At 42.0% G+C, this 25,239-nt stretch overlaps 1 protein-coding gene and 1 pseudogene across 1 annotated transcript; both read right to left on the bottom strand.

Moving 5' to 3' along the window:
• The window catches only part of LOC137145421 (DNA repair and recombination protein RAD54B-like), a 102,276-nt pseudogene that overhangs the window by 51,554 nt on the left and 25,483 nt on the right, over positions 1 to 25,239 (bottom strand).
• On the bottom strand, positions 734 to 19,543 carry LOC137145641 (fibrinogen silencer-binding protein-like). Its single transcript, XM_067536516.1, has 2 exons — positions 19,173 to 19,543; positions 734 to 2,287 (listed from the first exon to the last, which is right to left on the bottom strand). Exons 1-2 carry the CDS (start codon positions 19,541 to 19,543, stop codon positions 1,762 to 1,764), a joined length of 897 nt encoding a protein of 298 aa, XP_067392617.1. The 3' UTR covers positions 734 to 1,761.

The following is a 25,239-nucleotide window of genomic DNA, read 5'->3' on the forward strand; positions in this document are numbered from 1 at the left end:
TCCCCTCTGTCCCTATAACTCCACAAACACATCCTGGGCTCTGACAGTCAAGGTGGTTTCTCTCCATCTCTCACAACAGCACCACAAATAAAGATGTTTTAGGCTCTGCTAAGCCTAAACAATTAAACCCATACAATCCTATAGTCTTCAGACTATGTTATCAGTCACACTTTTAATTACAAAAGTATCCTGACGGACCCAGAAGACTGGTTAGAAGTAGCAGGCCTTACCTCATCCACTGATGCACAGCACTGCCCCCCAGCCACATAGACAGACACTGTAAGGGTTCAGAAAGCAGCTGATCTAAAGAGCATTGGTGAACAGAGTCATGGGTGGAAGCAGCCTCCTTCCTGCTGCTTTTGTTTTCTCTGTTGGGGCCCTAGAGATAGACACAGGAGGAATGCTATTCTCCTTTGTTCTCTCTCTTTTTCCTTTACCCTGTATTTCACCTCCTTTTCTTGTACTAAGAAGTTGGAGGAATGGAAAATAGTGTTAAAAGAACTATGGAGCCAGAAGATTGAGGTAGGTACTGCTCCACGCTTCCAGAGGGAAGCGGACAAAGAACCATGAAAAAAGGGGCAGACTGGGGCTTATGAATTAACTACACCTGAGATACATTTATTTACCTCTTGCTTCCTCAATAGTGATCATAACAGTATAGAGACTACACTGCAAGCAAGGCTTGTTCCTGGGAAGGATAGGAGAAGAATGGATTTATTTTTTGTGCTTGGGATTTTTATTTGTAAAAAAATCAGAAGTTCATATCACTCAAATATTATCCTAGAAAATAAAAGAATCTTACTTGGATTTTTGGTCACAAATTATTTATGTACAGAAACTACTGCATTTTGGTAGCTATAGCATAATAGTAATGTTTATACAAATGCATCTGCAACTGTCTTGCCTGCACATGTATCATAGCAATTATGCATAGAAATGAATAAATTACACATCGTCCTAGTTGCTTGCCAGTGTAATTACCACAATTGAATACACAATCACAATAACTGTGCACACAAATTATGTATGCATGCAGTTCTGAAAATTTGAGTGTTGCTTTCAGCATTTCTATTTTGAAATTCTTATGGAATCTTTCATCACTAAATATTATAAAAAGTGGTAAATTTTAAAAAGATGATTGCATTTACTCAACCTTTTCTTAGTTGAGCATAAAACCCCCCCAAAAACAATCCAGTCAGTTTTTATTCTCTGTTTTCCAAGCTAATACAACACATTAGCAAAATTTCATTCATTTTAAATTAGCAAAGCCTATGGCAATGGTGAAAAAGATATATAAAGAAACATGGCTTTTATTTCTCTCTATATATATATTTATTAACCTTCAAATAACTTCACAGAAAATATCAAGGATAGAAATTACTTTGAAAAAAAGAGAATAAAGCATAAAATCAACATCTTTAATAACAGCTGTCTAAATTTTCATTAGCTTATTCCAGCTCTAATAAAGATCAGTGGAAAATTTGCAAAGACAGTTTTTTTTAATCTTATACACTTCGAGCTACAGTATCTGATTATACTTCAGACTAGAAATATTGAGAAGACTCAAACCTGTGCAATTCATTTGACATTTTTGCTAATGTACATAAACAACACAATAGAAAACATGCATTCATTTTTCAAGACTGGTTTCTGATCCATCCAAATCAACATAATAAATCATTTTACTAGGCCAAAAGTATTTATTATTAAGTATCTCAGAGAATAAACCATTTCAGATTATGTGACAGAGATGGTAAATATTTAAAGACTGTTGTATTCTGGCAGATCACGTCGCAGTCTTATTGCCTTCAGCTTCTCTACTTTGATTTTTGCTTTCAATAGCTCTTCTTCCAGCTGCTGTTTTCTTTTCAAGCCATCTCTTTTTTCTTGGACATAAAGACCAATTTTTCTTTGATTTTCCAAAATTATCTGATGCTCCTCTTTCAGCATTTGCAACATCTGTGGGTCATACCCACACACTGGCCTAAAGCGTTCTCCAACCTCGAGCCTAAATAAATCATCTCTTCTCGGGATGGGAGATGGAGACAACATCATTCTCATATCAACAGAAGACAGTGAAGTTGAAGGAGATCTCTCCATAACATGCACCAATTGGTGTTCTTCTCCTTGTTCTAAGTCCTCACTCTGTTGTGAATCTACAGCCAAGGAAGAAGGAGGTTTGACATCCTCTTCTGTTTCCAACTCCATTGTGACAGCAGCAGGATGGTGATCCAACACTGCTTGTGGAGAACTGCTACCAGCAACTATTTCTTTATCCATGTTAGCACTAAAACATATACATAACAATTAAGTCATTAACTGTAAACAAAAAACATTAGAGAGAAAAATAGGAGCAGGTTTAACTTGTGACAAACATGGTAATTTCCTGCAGTATCCTTGGAAGACCTTATTTTATCAAGTTGTTGTATTAAGGTGGGTCAACACTGAATGCAACCTCCCTACAAGCCCTGGGAAATGCACAGGATTTCAAGAGACTATACTGAATTGTGCCAAATAATTACATACTTTTTGGGACAGTAAGTACTAAGTGGATTTCCTGGGGAATTCCTGGAAGCTGCACCTTGAGGAGTGACTCACTGTTTGTTGATTACCTATTACAAAGGGCCAAGATCAAAGACCCAAGCTGTATAATGAAACAGCTGATCTGCCCTGTCCCTATTCTGTATCTAAAATGAAATTATAACCATGGGAAAAACGCAGTTGATGGGTTTCGAAGGACTAAAACTTACCAAAGCCCTAGTTGGGAATTGGGGGTGACCTCTGATAACTTTTATAGCATAGATGTAGGTTCTTTATTGTTCTAATATGTTTTCTCTGTAATGCTTTTGCTTTAAGAATAAATATTATTGCTTAGAAGGAGTTGTGAGATAATTTGTAACTGCGGACAACACGCTGATAAGAAAACAAAGCATCAGATATGGCCTTTTTAAGCAGTCTGGTTTGGTAGGGATATCATAGCGTAAGGCAGGCAGCTGTGAAAATCCCTGGTCAGGAGGGAATGAGATGTGGGTCTCTATCCAAGAGAGAGGATGGCTGGGAATTCGAAATCTTTATAGATGGGTGCCCTTGAGGGACCACTGAGGGAGAAAACAGGTTCAGTTATTCTGCATCTGTTACATAGCTAATCAAGAATAATTTGTTTGAAGTGTTACCATTCTGCCTGTATTTTATCTGGCAGAGGCGCACTACTGCAATACCTAGGATTATATCTCTTGTAAAGATAATCTCTTTCTCTCTCTCTCTCTTCCTCCTTTGGGTGATATTTTCTACCATGAAGGAGGATATATAGATTAGACAGAACCACCTTGGTGGGCCATTATTCTCCCACAGGATGGGTAAAGCAAAAGCCATCAGTGATAAGGCAGCAAGGGAGTAATGCAGGAGAAGAAGTGAAAGTGACAGAGGCAAGCAGTTTATGCATTAACAAGAGAATGGGATGGAAGAGAGAAGAGCATTTAGATTTAAGTTTTCCCTGTTTCCCTGCCAGTCAACACTTCCTCTCTCTAGGACCTTCCTCATCCACTTCTATTCTGACCTTGAGTGCCGCTCATTTCTGAACAGTGCCGTGTTGGAAAAACATATGAGCCCATGACTTAAAACATTTAGTTCTCAAGGCTTATTGCTCCTATTTTATAATGAATAAGTATACAAATGATCTTTTCCTAAATTAATATTAACTAATGTCTCTTCACTTAATTTATCCTAAAAAAGTTGATCAAAAGCAAGTTAAGAGAAAAAAATTCCCAATAAATGAAATCTCAATATAAATATTATTTTGTCTGACTATAGTCTTATATAGGGAAACAGGACAAAGAAAGATTAAATGACTTGTCCAAGATCTGTGAAAGAAGTCTGTGGCAGACGCAAGAGATCTGGGTTCAGTTCCAGACTCTGCAACAGACTTCTTTCACAGACCTTGGCCGAGCAAGGAAATTAAATGTTGTTCATTAGATTAAAGAAAATTTAAAAACAGATAGAGTACAATTACTCTGTGGAACTCACTGCCACTCAACATGGAAACAAATAGCTTAATAAGACTGAAAAGAGATTAAACATTTTTAGGGATAAGAACAGCATCTAAAATTACATCAGTTAGAATAAACATTATGATGGGTCATCCTCCTGTTCAGGGTATAAAGTATGGAAATGGAAACCTCACCACTTCATGCTTACAATTAGTCTGGATGAAACACTAGAGACTGTAGGGAACAATCCTATATTGCCAGGAAGAAGGACTGGAGGATTTAATACAGTGGTTCTCAAGCCACCACTGGTGGTATGTATATTGGTTTAAAGTATACTATCAGAATAAGAACACATTGTAAGTACACTGATTAAAGTTACGAAGGTGGAATACAAAGTACTTTTTGAGTTTTAAATGTAATAGTTGTTTCCCCATCTCTAACCTATATAATTCTAGGATACACTGATCAATACTTGATGACTCTCCATTCACTGTGTTTGATATACATGCAGACAGGGAGAGACTTCTGCCTCAGATTAGGGCCATTCTGGCCATGGCACAGAAGGGAACAAAGCTCCAAACCAGAGCAGTGCTACATTTACCAGTTCAGCTCTCCATTGGTGAGCTGGCAAGTGTATTTCCAAATCCAACTGGAGGTTTTATGTATTCCTTGGAAGTATCAGACATTGGCTAAAATCAGACTGAATCCCAGTCTAAAAACTTTCTCTTTTGACAATTTTAATATTACTTTATTTTTTAAAAGAACATAAGAACAGCCATACTGGATCAAAACAATGGTCCAGCTAGCTCAGCATCCTGTCTTCTGCAGTGGCCAGTACCAGATGCTTCAGAGGGAATGAACAGAACATGGCAATTTATTGAGTGATCCATCCTCAGTCGTCTAGTCCTAGCTTCTAGTGGTTGGAGGATTAGGGCCACCAAAGCATAGGGCTGCATCCCTGACCCTCTTGGCTAGCTTATTAATTAACTTATCTAATTCTTCTTCGGATCCAGTTATATGTTTGGCCTTCACAACATTCCCTGATTGACAATGCATTGTATGAGGAAGTACTTTGTTTTGGGTGTTTTGTTTGTTTTAAACCTGTCGCCTATTAATTTAATTGGGTGACTCCAGTTCTTGTGTTACGTAAAAAGGTAAATAGCACTTCCCTGTTCACTTTCGCCACACGGTTCAATGTTTTATAGACTACTAATAGATTCCGCCCCCAGTCATCTCTTTTTCTTCGGTGAGCAGTTCCAGCCTTTTTAATCTCTCCTCCTATGGAAGTTGTTCCATCCCCCTAATCATTTTTGTTGCCTCTCTCTGCACTTTTTCCAATTCTAATGTATCTTTCTTGAGATAGAAAGAGTTCTGGGTGGCCAGAACTGCCCACAGTATTCATGGATTTATATAGTGGCATTATGATCTTTTCTGTCTTATTAGCTATCCCTTTCCTAACTGTTCCTAACATTTGGTTAGCTTTTTTGATTGCCGCTGCATATTGAGTAGATGTATTCAGTGAACTATTCACAATTACATCAAGATTTCTTGAGTGGTAACAGCTAATTTAGACCCCTACATTATGTATGTACACTTGGGATTATGTTTTCCAATTTGCATTACTTTGCATTTATCAACATTGAATTTCATCTGCCATTTCATTGCCCAGTCACTAAATTTTGTGAGATTCCTTTGTAACTTTTCGCAGTTTACTTTGGACTTAACTATCTTGAGTAATTTTTGTATCGTCTGCAAATTTTGCCACCTCACTGTTTACCCCTTTTTCCAGATAATTTATGAATATTTTGAACAGCACTGGTCTCAGTAGAGATCTACTCTATAGATCCCCCTCCATTTACCTCTCTCCACTCCAAACAGTGATAATTCATTCCTACCCTTTGTTTCCTATCTTTAAACCAGTTACTGTCCCATAAGACCTACCCTCTTATCCCATGCCTGCTTACTTTGCTTAAGAGCCTTTGGTGAGGGACCTTGTCAAAGGCTTTCTGAAAATCCAAATGCACGCTATCTACTGAATAACCTTTGTCTATGTTTGTTGACCCTCTCAAAGAATTCCAAAAGATTGGTGAGACAAGACTTCCCTTTACAAAAGCCATGTTGACTCTTCCCTAACATATCATGTTCATATATGTGTCTGATAATTCTATTCTTTACTATAGTTTCAACCAATTTACCTGGTACTGAAGTTAGGCTTTCTGGCCTGTAATTGCCAGGATTGCCTCTGGAGCCTTTTTAAAAACTGGTGTTACATTAGCTATACTCCAGTTATCTGGTATAGAGGTTGATTTAAGCAATGGGTTACATATCACAGTCAGTAGTTCATATTTGAGTTGCTTCTGAACTCTTGGGTGAGGACCATCCTGTCCTGGTGACTTATTGCAGTTTAATTATCAATTTGATCCAAAACCTCCTCTATTTACACTTCACCATCTGGGACAGTTCCTCAGATATGTCACCTAAAAAGAATGGCTCAGGTGTAGGAACCTCCCTCATATCCTTTGCAGTGAAGACCAATGTAAAGAATTAATTCAGCTTCTCTGCAATGGCCTTGTCTTCCTTGAATGCTCCTTTAGCAACTCGATTGTCCAGTGGCCCTATTCATTTTATGGCAGGCTTCCTCCTTCTTGTATACTCAAAAACATTTATGCTGTTAGTTTCTGTGTCTTTTGTTAGTAGCTCTTCATATTCTTTCTTTGGCCTGCCTACTTATATTTTTACACTTCACTTGCCAGAGTTTATGTTCCTTTCTATTTTCCTCACTAGGATTTGACTTCCAATTTTAAAAAGATGTCTTTCTGTCTTAAAATGCCTCTTTTACGCTATTGTTTAGCCATAATGGCATTTTTTTTTGGTCCTCTTACTTAATTTGAGTCTCTATTATGGGTTTTTTTTTAAAGTTTCAACGTAGCTTGCAGGCATTTCACTCCTGACTGTTCCTTTTAACTAGCCCCCTCATTTTTGTGTAGTTGCCCTGTCTGAAGTTAAATGCTACTGTGATGGGTTTCTCTGGTATCTTTTCCCCTGCAAAGATGTTACACATAAATACATTATGGTCACTATTACCAAGCTGTTCAGCTACTCTCACTTCTTGGACCAGATCCTGTGCTCCACTTAGGAAAAAATCAAGTTTGCCTCTTCCCTTGTGGGTTTCAGGACTAGCTGCTCCAAGAAGCAGTCATTATGTATCTAGAAATGTTATCTCTGCATCCTGTCCTGAGGTGACGTTTCCAGTCAATATGAGGATAGTTGAAATCCCCCATAATTACTGGTTTTTCTGTTTCTGAAGACACTCTGACCTCCCTGACCACTGCATAACCACCAACACTATTCTCGTCAGGTGGTGAGTATTACATTCCCTACTGCTATACTCATCATTCAAGCATGAAATTTCTATCCATAGAGATTCTATAGTATCATTTGATTCATTAAAGATTTTTACTTTATTTTACTCTATGCTTTGGTTTACATATAGTGCCATTTCCTCACCAGCACCACCTACTCTGTCATTCCTATGTATTTTGTACCCTGATATTACCGAGTCCCACTGATTATCATCATTCCACCAACTTTCTGTGATGCCTATTATATCAATATTCTCATTTAATACCAAGCACTCAAGTTCACCCATCTTAGTATTTTAACTTCTTGCATTTGTATTCAAGCACTTTAAAATGTGTCAATATTTAGTTGTCTGCCTTCATGTGATGTAATTGAATGGGACTGGTCTTCATTTGACTGTTTCTCTTCACCTCCTACCTCTACTTTATCAATTCTATCCTCTCCTCTTTGCTAGGATATAGAGTGTCCACTTTAATAAATCCTCCCCAAAGGAATATTTCTGTCTGAACCATGTGCTCCTCCACACCTATCAGCTTTCCCCAGGCCTTAGTTTAAAAACTCCTTAGTTTAAACCCTTAGTTTAAAAACTCCTCTTTGACTTTTTTAATTAGATGCAAGCCGTGATCCACTTCAAGATCCGCAGCGAAGAAACCAGCAGCCCTCTCTTTTGATCTGCAACTGCCACGGAAAGTTGCATTGAACGGCGAAAAGATTTGGTTCTGTCAATGTAAAACACCAGGGCCCGTCTCACATTGAGAGAATGTAGATGCCTCCCTTCACTGGAGCTGTGAGGTTTGGGACATAAGACAGACAAGAAAATATCCTGGTTAAGATGAAAATGAGAGACTACCTTAGGCAAAAAGGCCAGGTGTGGGCACAGTTGGACTTTGTCTTTATAAAACACCATATAGGATGATTCTGATGTTAATGCCCTGATCTCCGAAACTTGCCCAGCCGACGTAATAGCCACCAAGAAGGCAACCTTCCAGGACAGGTATGTAAGGGAGTATGAAGCCATGGGCTCAAAGGGGGGCCTAGTGAGTCTGGAGAGGACCAAGTTCAAATCCCACTGAGGAGAAGGCTCCCTTATTGGCGGGAAAAGTCTTTCTAATCCCTTAAGGAACCTGCCTATTGTTTTGTGTGAAAAGACTGTTCTCCCTTCCACCACGGGGTGGAAAGTGGATATGACTGCCCCATGGACCGTGATGGATGAGAAGGCCAACCACCCTTGTTTCAAATGAAGCAGATACGCCAAGATTATTAGAATTGATGCTTCCATTGGTGAAACGCTGTGCTCAGTTGCCCAGCAGGCGAAGCACTTCCACTTAGCTCCATAGGCCTATCTGGTAGATAGCTTCCTGCTTTCCAAGAGCACGTGCTAAACTTGGGATGAGCAGGCCTGCTTCTCCTGACTCAGCCATAGAGCATTCACGCCATCAGGTGTAAGGAGGCCAGATCCAGGTGGAGCAGGCAACTGTGGTCCTGGGACAGGAGGTCTGGTCACAGTGGCAGGGACCATTGCCTGGGCCCTGCCAGCTCCAGCAGCATCCCGAACCAATGTTATGAGTCAGCAGTGTGCCCTGGTTGCCAAGAAGGCTAATAGCACATTGGGCTGCATTAGTAGGAGCATTGCCAGCAGATCGAGGGAAGTGATTCTTCCCCTCTATTCGGCATTTGTGAGGCCACATTTGGAGTATTGTGTCCAGTTTTGGGCCCCCTACTACAACAAGGATGTGGACAGATTGGAGAGAGTCCAGAGAAGGGCAATGAAAATTATTAGGGGGCTGAAGCACGTGACTTATGAGGAGAGGCTGAGAGAACTAGGCTTGTTTATTCTGCAGAAAAGAAGAGTGAAAGGGGGATTTGATAGCAGCCTTTAACTACCTGAAAGGGGGTTACAAAGAGGATGGAGCTAGGCTGTTCTCAATGGTAGCAGAAGACAGAACAAGGAGCAATGGTCTCAAGTTGCAGTGGGGGAGGTCTAGGTTGGACATTAGGAAAAAGTTTTTTCCTAGGAGGGTGGTGAAGTACTGGAATAGGTTACCTAGGGAGGTGGTAGAATCTCCATCTTTAGAGGTTTTTAAGATGCGGCTTAACAAAACCCTGGTTGGGATGATTTAGCTGAGGTTAATCCTGCTTTGAGCAGGGGGTTGGACTAGATGATCTCCTGAGGTCTCTTACAACTCTAATATTCTATGATTCTAATGTTGTCAGGGCCACACTGGTGCCACAAGGATGACCGGTGCTTTGTCTCTCCTCACTTTCAGGAGGACCTTGTGGATCAAAGGAATTGGGAGGAGGCATACAAGAGGTTCCCTGACCAGGAAAGGCGAAAGGCATCGGTGATAGAGCCTGCACTGAATCCCTGATGTGAACAGAAACGATGGCATTTCCTGTTGGCCCTGGTGGCAAAGAGGTCCACTTGGGGATTGCCCCATCTTTGGAAAATGCGAGTCACCACCTCCGGATGGAGGGACCACTCGTGGGGAGATCAGAAGGACCTGCTGAGACGGTCCGCTAAAGAGTTGTTGACCCCCCAGGAGATGAACTGCTATTGGGTGAATGTTGTGAGTGATGGAAAGGACCCAGAAACGCACAGCCTCCTTGCACAAGGCTGGGGACAGGACCCCACCATCTCTTGATATAGTACACTGAGGCCATCTTGTCCATGAGTATCTGCACAACTTTGTGAGAGATGTGATAGGAAGTACAGGCTAGACGAATTGCCCTGAGTTCCTTGATATTGATGTGGAGCTGCAGTTCCCTTGAGGTCCACATGCCTTGTGTTTTTAGGGAACCCAGGTGAGCTCCCCATCCCAAGCCCGAGGCATCAGAGATCAGTATTACCGATGGCTGGGGTTCTTCAAAGGACATTCCTGAGAGTACCTGAACTTATCCAGTGTCTGCCAGATATTAAAGTGGCATCTACTTGGCAATGCCTGTTGGTTCGCTACCCATAGCTGCAGGCTGATCGTGAAATAAATTTTTCGACCGAATAAGTCGAGTCTCTTCGCATCTTTGTGCTTAGGGCTCGAGCTGACTTTCCCATCTGTCCCTTCTGTTGGTGACTCTGACCACCAGGGATCCCGGTGTGGGGTGGGTGTAAGATATTGAAACCTTTTAGCTGGCACATAATATTTTCTCTCTGCCCTCTTAGAGGTGGGAGACAGGGAGGCTGGGGTTTGCCACAGGGCTTTAGCCAGTTTAACAACCCCCTCATGGATTGGGAGGGCCACTCTGCTAGGGGCTGCCAAAGCCAGTATTCCAAAGAGCTTGTCAATCGGCTTTGTCCAGCTCCCCTATCTTGAGGTCCAAGTTGGAGGCAACACTTTTCACTGTCTTGGTGCACCTTGAAGTCATCTACCGGCACCGCAGATGGGGGTCCCACGATCGCCTCGCCTGGTGATGATGAGAATGAGGCCAGCACCTGAGCTGGGGGATGAACCTCCACACTGGGTGTGGTGGTTCCTCCCCCGGGCTTGAAGCGCGTGAACTGTCCTGGTCAGAGACTGAATCCAGGAGCGGTGCTGAACTTTGGGGGGGTGGAGGAGTGCGGTCCTGATGCTCCTCTCATGGAGCCAGTTTGCGGCATCCCTGAGGGAAATCCTCACCAATAAGGCCACGGTTCGGGGCATTGTGGCTCTGTGGCCACGCTCCCATTGGCAGCACCATTGGGAAGCCAGTCATCACTGGCTCCTCACTGTCCAAGGAGCAGGCACTGTCCAACGGCACGGTGGTGCCGACTCCAAGTATCACCCGGTGCAGTGCGGAGCTCACTGATGCACTGTCGCCAGTGAGCAGTATGGAGATGATGGAACCAGCTATTGTCTTTCGGCATCTTAGACAGGCTAGGCAAGTGGGGTTGCGGTGCCAGGAAAACGTGCTGTGAATCCGGTGACCTGCATCGTTCTGCAGTTCCATAGCGGTGTTCCACTCGGTACCGATCCTCCGGAGACCGGCAGCAGGAGCCTGGTCCGACACTGTCCTAATCCAGAGAGTGTGGTCTCAATTCCAGGGAGCACCTTCGCACCGGCAAACGGTGCCTCAGAGATGGGCACTGTCAGGCAGATCTGTCACTCGACAGGTTACCCGCCAATGCCAGTGCCAAATCTCGGTGCAGCAACCTGCCATTCCTCAGCGTCGGCAGCACCAGGAGGTCCCCCATAGCCTGGAAGGCCTCCGGAATTTACGGCACCAACAGGCAGTGAGGGCCACTTCCGCTACCTGGAGTCAGTGGAGGACCTGATGCTGGGGTTGACACTCGCAGTGGCAAGGGACCCTTCTGAGGCAGTAAGGATTGGCAGCCCAATGCAGGTCTCACCTGGTCCTCCTTTGCCTTCTCCACAGGAGAGTGATCTCGCTCTGCACGAGTTTTCTTCAGCCTCTTTTTTGGTACCGGAGATGGTGACCAGTGCTGAGAAGAGGAAGAGGGTGCTGGAGGCACGCTGCGTGCCAAGTTCGTCATGCTCGGTGCTGAGTCCAATCCAGCGAGCTCTGACGCTGGTCTAAGTGCCAACTCCATCAGGATGGCCCTGAGACGAATATCTCGGTCTCTCTTAGTCCGTGGGCAAAAACGTTTACAGATTTTGCACCTATCACGGACGTGCACTTCCCCCAAACACTTTAAGCAACTTTGATGCGGGTCACTCCGCAGCATAGGCTTCTTACATGAAGCGCAGGGTTTAAACCCTGGGACTCTAACAACTAACCAGCTAGTACTTACTATAACTAAACAACAAACTATGTACACTGGAACCAAGAATAAACCACCAGGTTTAGCAAGAGAACTTGCGAAGGTAAGAGACGTTCCAACACCATCACTGGCAGCAAGAAATAACTGAGAAGGAGGGGGAGCTAGCAGCACTTAAATGTGGGCACATGTGCATGTCGTTGCAAGGGGTGCTAGAGCCAGCTTGTATGGGTATCACTAGGGGAAAAAGTTTTCCGGCACCGGTGCATGTGGTGCGCACACACATCTAAATTGGGAATGGACATGAGCAAGCACTCGAAGAAGAAACTGAACTATCCCTCAAAATGATCATGACTGAGACACATAAGCAGGGCAATGTGGGGAAACTTTGCTATCTGTACGATACCTATTTTGTAGATCAATTGAGAATTTCAGCCTCTAGGGCTGCGAATCTGCAACTTTCACAGATTTGCTAATGTTATATAGACTTGTAGAGTCTAAGGTCAGAAGGGACCAATATGATCATCTAGTCTGACCTCCTGCACAATGCAGGCCACAGCACCTCACCCACCTACTCCTGTAATAAACCTCTAACCTATCACTGAGTTATTAAAGTCCTCAAATCATGGTTTAAAGACTTTACGGTACAAAGAATCCACCAGCAAGTGAGCTGTGCCCCATCCTACAAAGGAAGGCGAAAAACCCCAGAGCCTTTGCCAATTTACCCTGGGGGAAAATTCCTTCCTAACCGCAAATATGGTGATCAATTAAACCCTGAGCAAGTGAGCAAGATTCACCAGCCAGACACCCAAGAAACAATTCTCTGTAATAACTCAGAACACACCCCATCTAACATCCCTTCACAGGCCATTGGCATATCTATCACCAGTAGTCAAAGGTCAATCAATTGCCAAACTAGGCTGTCCCCTCATACCATCCCCTCCATAAATTTATCAAGCTAATTTTTGAAGCCAGCTAGGTTTTCAGTCGCCATCATGTTTTGCCCTCTTCCTCTACCCACCAAGCATGAGGCAGAGGGGACCTGAGTAGCTGTAAGGTAGCAAGAAAAGAATAGCACAGAGTAGAAGTGAAAAATCACAGACAGGGAAGAAGGCTGATCAGCTAAGAAAGTACCAGAATTAAGATACATGCACTCTTAATTGTCTCCCCCACCCCCGAGTGCATATGCATTATGATATGGTCTTTAATTACATGATCACATACTATTTTTTCCACAGGACTCCTCTCTTCTTCAGTGCACAGGATGGATGATGCTTACTTAATGATCAGCTAATCAACATTTTAGTTTTTCTGCCTTGTTGAATATGTGGCCCAAGGCCACATTTTTACTGCACACTATTTAAACCCTGCTCTGAAGACAGAATTATTAATTTCCTCATGGACTTTTCTGTGCTGCTCATCACTACAGTATCTGAGTGCTTCACAGATATTAATGAATTTATCTTCACAACACTCCCATTAAAGTGGTTAGTATTATTATTATTCCCATTTTACAGATGGGGAACTGAGGCAGAGAGTTTAAGATAAAAAATGTCCACTAATTTTGGTTGCCCAATTTGAGGACCTACAGCTAGGGCCCTACCAAATTCATGGTCCATTTTGGTATAGTTCACAGTCATAGCAATTTTAAAATCTTGAATTTCATGATTTCAGATATTTATATCTTAAATGTCATGGTGTTGTCACAAAGCATGAATATGTATGTAAAAATATAAATAAAGTCCTTAAGGCAGCATTCCTCAAACAGAGAGTCCCAACCAAAAAGGAGGTTGCAAATCTATTGTGGGGAGTTGCTGTATTGTCACCCTCACAGTGGTGGCTTCTGGCTAGGAGTCCAGCTCTGAAGACAGCACTGCCACCAGCAGCAACACAGATGTAAGGGTGGCAACACCGCTACCCCCCTACAATAGCCAAATTTCATAGGGGAAACCAGACTTCATAGGGGGACACCAGATTTCACAGTCATGATGTGTTTTTCATGGCCATCTAGCTGATTGTTTACAGAACTTGACATTTGTTTTATAGCAAACTATAGCACTTTATTTCTTTAGAGAACAGCTCTTGTTGTCTTCAGTTTCAGCTGTGAGTGTTCTGCACTTCTGCAAATCTAGTCCCAGGTGTCTCAGCGTAGGCACAAGAAAATGAGGAACTTCCTCATAGTTACTGGCAATTTGTGAAAAGTTTAATTTAAGCAAGTTGCCTAGCATCACATAAGACTCTGGGCCAGATTCACAAAGGGACTTAAGCACCTAAGTCCCAGCTTTAGGCGTCACTGCAATCCACAAATCCCCTGTCTCAGCTGCTGCCTAATCCAGTAGGCACCTAAACTCATCCGGGGTGTAACTTTTTTACTGTAGAAGTATCCTAGGTGCCTATGTTTCTCACCCTGAGCATGTACACTACAGCCTTACTCTAGAAGTCCAGATATCTATATCACACCTAAGCCCCTGCACGATCCACAAAGCAGGGGAAATGAGTTAGTCCCCAGGCTATATTCCCTATGGGATTTGAAGGGGCGAGGGCGGGTGGGGAGAGGGGGGGAGGAGAGACTAGACACCATGGGTAACCAACCTCTCACGTGGGTGCCCTAACCACCAAACTATAGTCAGTCAGTCTCGCTCTCTCACTCTGCCCCAATGACTTTTTAATTATTTATCCAAAGTGGAACAGCTTCAACAGGAGAAACTGAGGAAGCCCACATCAGAATATCCCATATTTTTGTGCTTAGGGACCTATCCTAAAGGTGGGAGATCCCTGTTCAAATCCTATCTTCCCATCAGTCAGAAGGGGGAACTGAACCTTGGATTCCCACATCCAAGAACTCTAACCACTGAAATAAAAGTTATAAAGAGACACCTCCACCTCCTTCTCCATTTCTTGCTTACGCATTAAGTTGCCTGAGTCCAAGAAAGGGACTCCTAGCTGTGAAATACAGAGATAGGCACCCCCTGTAGCCGAGATTTAGGTACCTAACTCCATGAGGGCGCAAGCTTGGGCCACAACCATCTTATCAGCACATCCCATTGGCTAGCTTAAGCAACTCCCCGTCTAGCGTACGGGATTTTGTGGATTCCATTCTTAGGTGCCTATTTCTCCCCAGGCATTGTATAGGAAGCCTAGGCGCCTAACTCAGGTTTTGTGTATACCGGTAATTGCCATGATTTTCTAGGCACCTGAAAGTCAAGCATTCCAATGCTGACTGTCACGACAGCTAAATCCCTGGGTGGATCAGGGCCTCTATGGCACAGGGAGAACTAGAATTCAGTTTTCAAAGGTAAGATTCAATTGCCTTAACTATGAAAACATCCTTTCTTTTCATGCAATACCCTACCTCATTCACTACACACCTTACAGCTTGTACAACAAATGAGCCAGGGGTCCTACTGACAACTGCCTCATTTAATACACAGCTAAGATTAATTCCTTCAGCAGTGTCCATCTTGTGCACTGAATGAGGCAGTGGTCCTGTGGGAAAAATAATATGTGATCATGTAATTAAAGACTGCATTATAATGCATGCACACCAGGAGGACAATTAAGGTTGCATGGGCTTTAATTCTTTTACTTTCTAACTTTTGAGTGCTTGACTTTACAACTGTAACATTCTTTTTGTATGGAATTTCCTACGTTTTTAGAAAAGCAAACTAAATAAACCAAAAGTCCAGCAAGGGGAACAATACTTCCACCCACATTATTCACCGCTAGGGCTGGAACTCTTAGATCTAGAGCACAGACCTATGCCATTTGAGTTAGAGTAAATGATAGACAGTAAGTTTTCATCCTGTATATGGGTCAGTAACTAGGAGGCGATAAAGCAAACATTTTTCCAGACAGAGTTTCACAGATATTTCCTGATAGCACAAGAACGTTGAAATGCCAGAATTATGGGTTGTATTTCAGGTTCTAAGGAGAGTGTAGTCTAGTGGTTTCAGACCTTTCTGTCCTATTCCCATTCTCCCCTGGCAAGTTTGACCTCAGCCCCTAATTCCCTTCCCCTGGGTCCTTGTCCCACTCAGTCACAGTCTTTCCCCCACCCCCTTTCTCCATATCCCAGTCTCTCAGCCTTCCCACCCCTTCCTTCCCGTTTCTCCCACCATCCCTCAGGTCCAGCTTCTCACTCCTCTGCATTTTATCCAGAAACCTTCCTCCTCCTCCTTGCTGCCTGGGTGCCAGCAGGCAGAGTACTGAGAGCATACAAGACTCATACAAGTTTCTGTTCCATCCCCTGATAGCTCTGAAGAGCAACTGCCCAGAAAGTCCTGCTCAGCCCCTGCAGCTTCAGATGGGAGCACGCCCAGATGGAATTTTCAGTGAATTAGGCTCCAGGCGCTAACAAGTTTCTACTGAATATGTGCAAATAGATTTTCAGAGGCCAAACATAGCCAAATTTGGGTGGATTTCCACAAGGATGGCAAAAGGCATATCCCTGACACCACCGTGACCCTCCTGCTTCAAAGCATGGAAGCAGCAGAGCTTCTCAATGAAAATGATTATTTGTACTCTAGGTACTGTACAAAGACAGAATTAATAAAAATTCAGCCCAAGGCAAGTACCTGGTAGGGAAATTTGAACTCAATTAAAGTTTGGCACAAAAGTTACAAATAACTGAAAACAGGGTCTTAAAGTTAGAAGTGTTGGGCAATCCTAAGTATGGGTGCTGTTTCTTGTTTCACCTATAATAAATACAATACCTCACTCCTTCTCACTTTGCCCAAAACCTTCACTTCCCTCTTGAACCTCTTGTGCTCTCCCACCAGTAAAGGTCCTCTCCCCCAAGCAGGCACAAAGCATCTTGCTCTATTCCCACTGCCAGTCTCTTCCCCACTGCTGCTTACATGCTGTTTTTCTCCCTGCTCATAGTCTCAACTCCTAATGTGGTCTTCCTCATCCTTATTCACTGTTCCTAGCCTGAGGAACAAATATCAGGTGAAGCAGGTCACGTTAAGAGAACAAGCTAAAGAGAAAGAGAGGCACCCATAAAGGGGAGGTGAGTAGACTGGGTGTTGATAAGGTCTAGAGCAGTCTAATGGGGAGAAAGCCAACCTGACCCGCTACTGTGGATCCGACAAAGACACTAGCAAAATACCAAGTCTTCAAGTGACTCAGACCTGCGGATTAGTTGTAGTTAGTATTTTAAAAGCTAAAGAACAGCAAGACAGAAGGTGAAAACAGAAAGAAGGAACTGTAATAAGAGAAGTTCCTCTCGGGCAGTTACAATGGGACTCCTGCCAATTCCACTGAAAGAAAGGAAAACAACAGTTACCATAATGGGGGAGGTATTTATAACTCCTGAGGCACCCGTGATTCACAGGATTTGATTAATAAAATTGAACTAAGAATTTCTTACCAGATACCAGGGGACATTAAATCTGTGTCAACTAATTATATTTACCTCCAAAAACTAAGTCATATTGTAACGGGTTAAAACTGATTATGGTTGCTCAGTGTTGGGGGCATAGAGGGGGGGGGATGTAATTCAGGGTTCAAATGAAGGAATACAAAATAATAGTGCATTTTGCATAAATTATTTTAAAAGTATTTCTCCAACACTTAGTACACTAACTGATATATTAGGGAAAATCATTTTGGGCATCAATAAAATGTTCTCAGAGTTGTAAATGATTCCTTAAATGTTTGAGTTGCAAGAGTCAAATTATGGAGATTACTAGCTCTTGATTATGCAGTGCATGAAAACCACCATTTAACCACCAAGCCCATTTAACATTGCTAGCTCTCAGATTAATTTTTCTCATTACAAGGGATGGTGATCAAGACATCATAACTTTTGTATCTAATTAAAAAGGCTGTTTTGTTTTTTGTAAGGTCTTTTGAACTGTACCTATATGGGCATTCATCAGTAGCAACTAGGCTGTGCTGGTGTTACAGATTTCTTTACACAAAAGTCCCACAAGAGCATGTTATTTTTTTAGAGCACCTGGCACATTAGGATTTAGACAATTGTTACCATTCAATTCAGTCAGTGGCACCACAAATCAAACTTTCCATATGTGCACATGCCAGCTTCCCCTAGAACACTCAGCCGTTGCACCAACCAACTATAAGCAGTATCTGATTAATGGGAAACCAGCTTCACATATTATTTCTATCTGCTAATGAAAAGAATGTAAAAGTGTAGCTTTATCATGATTTCTGGGTTGTGGAGGAAGTTTACTTTTTTCCTTGTAAGTTTAAATATCTGCATCCAGAGGAAGCCAAATCTGACCCTGGTGGTTTTTGATCCTGAAAAGACCAATAGTGTACTAGTAGGGTGCGTTGCAAGTCTGATTTGAGGGGCATTAGCAGAGCTGCATGGGGAAGCTTGCCTGCTGCCTGATTGTACTATGTCTGGCTCAAATCTAGACAGTCTCTCAATTCATGGAGCATTAAAAAGAACTACAAAAAAAGAAAACTTTTGATTCTGTAGTTCCCTAATCTCTGTATATATACTTACATACTCCCTAGCATACCATACATATATTGTTGTTTACAGTTTATGTTGCAATGAGCTTTGCTCTGATTTCAGAACATGTCAGCAAGTGAAGGAAAAGTAATTTGTAAAAACCTATTTCTATTGTTAAAGGCACTGAACTGTGTGGAGATAAATGTGCTTAAGGTCTGGATTCAGTTAAAACATATTCAATATTTGCATAGTAGAATAATGTATGATACAGACAGGATAGATGACATAGGTTTCTTGGGTCCCTGAACTTTATATGGACCTTATGTAAACTAGCAACAGTTTTATATGCAGCAAGATGATTGCAGTATTACCTTAAAAGGAAAAGAATAGCCATCACTATGCCAGTGTTCAAATATTCTGCCTATTAAAAGGTGAGAGGGGGTAGAGTTTGAAGTTACTATTTCTCTCTGATTCCCTCTTAACTCTCGCCTTCCAGAGTATGACACAAGATACTGAAACAGGCTGTGAAACACAGCTGAAAACTGAATGCAATGTTAAATGTAAAGGAAATAGTATCTTACAATTGCCTCCAATCCTTTTTAACTCTGTTATAGGCATTTGCTTTAGGACACTGAATCAAGTTCAGAATAAACCTTATAGAATAGATAGGAGGCGCCATCATTTTAATTTAATAAGAAAGTAAAAATTATCTCACCTTTGTAAACTGCTCCTGTCTCTTAAACACACACTGGAAATCTGTGGAATCATCTCCACAACTTTCTTGGTTGGCTCAGAAATGCTGCTTTTATAATCTGAATGGGTCTCCTTTTGCTGCAATAGCTCCTGTTTGGCATATTCTTTGAGCCTCTTGTACAGCGTGCGCAGGCCCTGTGCAGTACGAGGAGGGCGATCCACTCCGATGGCATTGTAGTTATCGGCTATGATATCCCAGCATTTGTTTTTTTCCACTATTACTGAATGCTTATTGGTATGTTCTTCAAGAATTTTAACATATGGCTTCACAAGTTTTAGCAAATCAAGCTTTTCAGACAAGGTAAAATTAGAAGATCTGGCCTTCCCAACCATTGTTATCTTTGAATTAAGGAGGCAGTTTTTGAAACCACCATGCAGTCCCTAGCTCTGCCCAGCTCTTTTTCACAAACAGAAAAATATCAGGCTTAACTAGGCTAGTCTCATTTAGGCCCACGCCTACAAGGGAGGGTTTATTAAAATTCCTTCAGCTTAAGCTGACGCAGGTTCAGGAAATCTGCTTAAGCCAAGCCTGACCTACATAAGGCTTCAGAGTGAAGACGACAGGAAGAAACAAGCAAAATACACTTTAGTATGAAGAGACCAGACATACACAGTGTTTAAAAACAGAAAGGTTTAAAGATAAGCACGTTACCCAGCTGAAAAATACCTAATTTAACATGAGTAACAAGCTCTCACACAGATTTCTAGCTGAAAAACTGAAATTGCCCTGGGATTTTAAATTTAATAATGTCAAAACAGCAACAATTGTTTTGTATAATTTATTGACTGTTGGAATGAAACACAACAGCAGAAGAAGAAATAAAAACGAGAGAGATAAGTGTGGCGAGTGTAGAGAGATCCCTAACAGAGCCCCTGATCACTGTTCCCCAGCTGCTGTTAGCTCTTACAGTATTTGCATAATGCTAGTCCTGCTGTCAATCAGGAATTGCATATTATCCTCTAGCTAGTTAGGTTACACTCAGACTCAGACTTCACAGTAAAGCTAAGCTTCTCCTGCATTTTGCAGTCTGCTTTAGCTACCTACCATAAGCGTTTTAAAGAAACAGTCTTTGTTAATTTATCTAAAAAGCACAACAAAAAAGAGATATAAACGAACACTGAATTGTCCTTTAGCTTCTGTCTGCAGCTGTGCCCTGCTAAAACATGCCTGCCCTGTAATGTGTATGTCATCAACATTCAGTCTGCAGTGCCTAAGAAATGGCATGATCTAACTCCCAGTCTGCATGTAATAAAGGTTACATTCAATCATGACAGATTTACTGAGTGCATTACAGTGTGTGGATACTGGGATTTTCATACTATCCACCAGGAAACAATCTACTTTTATGATAATACTTCTTGGCATTCTATCAGTGTCAAATATTTTTATTAACAAGATATGCGTGCTGTACCAGTGCTAATCATCGCGCACATCTAATTTTTTTTTTTTTAAATATCTGACTTTAAACATTCTTATTTAAAAACACCTATACAAGGCGTTAAACATCCATGGTCTACATTAAATCAACAAAATCTGAGAAACACAATAATTTATAAAGCTAAGGAAAATAATGGTTCCACTTAAAAAGGGGGTTTGTGGAGGGTTACTGCTACTGTGCTGAGCCAAGTTTGAAAAAGGAAGTCCATGACTGAAAGAGTCCCGAGTTTGCAAACAAGCTTGATTTGAAGGGATAGTGGTAACAGCTTCTCAAGCTTAACATGTTCAGCTTTGAAAAAGGGAGCCTGAGATGGGGGTGAAGGAGAAGAAATCTAACTATAGTTAAAAGTATCTAAAGACAATAAAAACTGATCTAATGTTGGAGTGTGCTCACTCACTCTGGGACTGCATTCAAAGCAAGATTAAAAAAGAGTTTCTTAAGAAAGGTTTTCAGCCCATTGTAGATAGAACTTGAGAAACAAAACACTAATTTAGAGTGTGAGCACTTAGTAAAAACATGGCTTTTTATGCTTAGCTTGCCCTCTTTTCCCCATGCTTTACTCTTTGCTTGTAGTAATGTCTAGCATGGAAGACTGAGCTGTTCTCCTTTCTTCTTCATTCTTGGATTTATGATTTTTAGTATTCTCCTGTTCTGGAATAATTGCAACAGAAAATGGGCATTTGCCTCATGTATTTTAAACAGCTGCTAAGGACAACCGTACATATCACGTGACAAACAGGGTACTGAGGTGTGACAATATCATCTACATCTTTCTTACCCCTTAAGATTCAGCAGATACGATTCAGCAGTGCACAATCTCTTTTGGTTTTGGGAAAGAAAGACAGTAGTCCAGGTCAGATCTAAGATTGTGTTACTTTATCACTTTGCTGGCTAGTATGGTTGTACATAGATCATCATCTACTGAGTGTACGTACTTATGTCATTTTAGAGAGATATCACTACCATGGTTTGATTTAGGTAAGTATCTGTAGGAGCTAGAGTCCGAATTCAGGGGTGGAATTAGGGGCAGGTCTGGGATGCCAGGCTTAGGGGGCACAGGGCTCGGGCTGATGTTTTGTTGTTAGCAACAAAAAGGAAAATAGACTGTTTGATGTAAAATGGTTCAGGTATTCCATAGTGTAGGTGGATTCATTTTTCACTAGCCTCATAGAACGTTCTGGACCCTATGTAGAATCTCAGAGAATTTTCCAGACATTCTGAGAACAACATTTTCCTCAAACCTCCTAAAAATGTTGTCAGCCATGCCCTCACAAGCATATAAAGGGCGCAGCATCACCAGTCAGTGAGATATAGGAACAAAGTGAAATGAGAGCCCAGCTATGATATTGTGTAATTGTGAAAGTATACTTGTGTTTTAAGATTTGAAGAGTGTAAGTAGCGACTAATAAAGGACATATTTAATGAGACGCCAGAGATATCTATCGAACCGTTATCTACCCAACAATATAAAAGAAATATTGTTATTTCTTTTGCCAATGAGAGAATGACATCGAGTGCTATTTTATCGCTTGAAAATGCCATTGGCCCATCCTTAGATCTCTCTGACGCTCGATGTTAACCGCAGTCCTTTTGACCTAAAGGACTAGGGTTAACATTCTAAGACTGTCACCTACTGTAACACTATTTAATACTGGTCCACCCAATCTTGGTGCACAGTTTTATTTCTTGATGTTAGTACATTTCAGTTATTCTTAAAATTAAAAGCTTCCTAAAATCTTAAAGGAAACAATTTTTTGTATTTGCTTGTATATGTCATGAATAAATACAGATTTACAGAGCCTAGCGTGTAAATTTATCGTCTTATATAACAGGGATAAATCAGGCATCAAAGTTGTGAAATGGGCTAAAATGCAATAAAAAATAAGGCATTCAAAACTTTAACAAATCAAGGGTGGGAAGAGGGGACACCGAAGACACTCCACCAGCTGGGGCACCATTTGGTCTAGGGCCGGCCCTGTCTGAATTACAATTAATTGCAATGTCTTACAATGAATTTAAAAAAAAAAAAACCTGTAAAAATGAGGTAGATGCCCTACAGTTTTTAAAAGGCCCAGCTCACCAGTATAAAGCCTACTCAGTACTTGAATGGGAGACAACCACAGAAATATACAGAAGAATGCTGCTGGAGTGGTGCTGGATTCCACACTTAGCACTCTTCCCTTTTAGAGTATGTCTACATGACAAGCAGAAACCCCCAGCAGTGAATCTCACAGGTATCACACTATGGCACTAAAAATAGCATGTAGATGTTCAGGCCCAGGCTGGAGCTCAGGCTCTGAAGCCTAGATGTACCTATCTTATAATGTTTAGCCCAATGGTTGAAGCACTTGCCTGGGATATGGGAGATCCAGGCTCAATTCCCTCCTGTCTGCTAAAAGGCGAGAAAGGATTTGAACAGAATCTCCTGTTCTCCCCCTTTGGCATAGAGAGAGAGAAGCTGAACCCAAGTCTCCCACATCCCAGGTAAGTGCACCAACCACTGGGTTAAATGTTATCAAGTAGACACCACTACTACATTACCACCTCCTCCAACTTTTTGTGTGGGCTGAGGCAGGCATCTTACTCATTCCCATAAGCAGCAGCTTAGGCATCTAAGTCACCTGACTGCAGGTAGCAGGTTCCCGTTTGTGGATGGCAAGCAGAGATAATTCTCTCTGCAACCTGGACTTAGGTGTCCGTCTCAGAGAGGAGCGGGGCATAGTACACATCCCTCATCAACATCTCCCATTGGCTAATTTAGAGTGATGTCTTTTGTGGATCACATTGTAAGGTACCTATCTCGCCCTACATATTATTTAGGCACCCTAGCTCAGCTTGTGGATCACAGTGTTGTTCCTGTGATTTTCTAGGTGCCTAAAAATTAAGCACTGTGATGCTCCGTGTTGCAATAAATCATTTTGTGGATCCCAATCACAGTAATTACGTAGCAGAGATCTGAGAGGCTTGCTGTGGATAACAAATGACCTCAGTTGCTAAAAAGGATTCAAAATGCATGTTGCGAAGTAACAAGATGGGTCAAGAACCTTGAATGGGGTCAGATTGCTTGTTAAGGATGTGTGAGAAGGTTCAGTAGCTGAGAGGGGAGATGAAAGGAGGATTTGAAAGCTGGGAGGCAGTCAAGTCACTTGCTGTGAGTATTTGGGCACTTTCAGTGGGTTGAAGGAAGATTCAGCTGCATCATATACATAGAAATGAATCCTAACATTCTGAAAATGTCTGCTTACCAACGCAAGTCACCAGAAGCATATCATGCTGGTGATCCATTTTCTGTGCTGACTCTCCATTGAATTGATGGGACTGGACCTATCTCTTGGAGAGACTGCTTCTCTATTTGCAGCCATGACGACCCATAAGAACTGTGTCTACTGAAATAATGACAGTTGAACAGGAGAAGACTTGTGTGAACGAGACAATTTTCACAGAAACTGAACCTTGACTCTGGAACTTCCTCCCACAAGAGAACAGAATAATTTGGGTACTAGCCACTTTCAGAATTAAACGTAGAACTCATATAATCAGATTAGCTTTTCCTAAACAGTTATACAGAGACACAGAGAGAAAATTAGTAAAGCTACTTTTTCTACAGGCTGAAGAAGTAGAAAGAAATGTTGTTACTTGTGTTTCAATACCTGGCAGGCATTCTGATACTATAGTGATAAAGGCCAGGTAGATTTGATGAGGAGTAAGATGGGGAGCTGGTCAGAGGCATGCATGGTGAGTGATCAGATTGTTGGATAAGGGTGGAACTGATTGTTGCAGAAGCTGAGTATAGTCACTGTCACAGAGTGGCTGGCCCTAGTTATCTGGGCAAGGTGATAGATTGAGGCTTGGGTTGGCACTTGGCTCAGGTGAGGGAGCAGGAGCACAAGCCTTTAAGAAGGAATTAAGAGGCCCTGAAGAAGTGTACTTCTAGAAGGAGGTCACCTGAACTGGATAGGCTGATAGGGTGCTGAAGGGAATAGACAGTTGCACTCGCTTAGGGATTCAGGATAGGACTTCTAGAGAGGGTGGGAGGAAGACACCCCCCCTCTACTGAGTTAAAAGGGCACAATGGACTGCTGAGGTCAAGAGACCAGCAAATAGACTGCTGAGCCCTTTACACAGATGCCCCTATCAAACAAAGAAAGGCCCAACATAAGCTTGTTAGACATCTGTTTTGGTTTTGTTTAACAGTACTGTCAATGAACTAGATTCCAAAAGGGATTTTTGACTTGCAAAAACATCTGGAAGTTTTTGAGAACCCCAAGAGCCAGTGGCAGGGTTTGATACCAGCTAAGATAAAATGCTGTTTCTCTCATGCTTATAGTAGTTACAAGAGGATTTTGTAGCTAGGATAGGGTTAGGCTGCTTGTCATGGAGTGCGCATGTGAGGTATTGCTATCAGAAAAGTTTGGCAGGTATCCAGGAACTTTCTTGTGACTAAAGTCAATTCAGCAGCTGTGTAAGAGGACTTAGGGGTATTTGCAGTTAGGGAGAGATGCAAATATTTCATTAACTCGTCAGAGAAATGTTCTACATGACAATAGGCACAATCCTGACTACCAAGAAAATTATTCATGGAAATTGTAG

Source organism: Emydura macquarii, unplaced genomic scaffold (assembly GCF_026122565.2).
Source record: "Emydura macquarii macquarii isolate MOO-44397 ecotype Brisbane River unplaced genomic scaffold, CSIRO-AGI_Emac_v2 contig_383, whole genome shotgun sequence".
Classification (NCBI taxonomy): domain Eukaryota; kingdom Metazoa; phylum Chordata; order Testudines; family Chelidae; genus Emydura; species Emydura macquarii.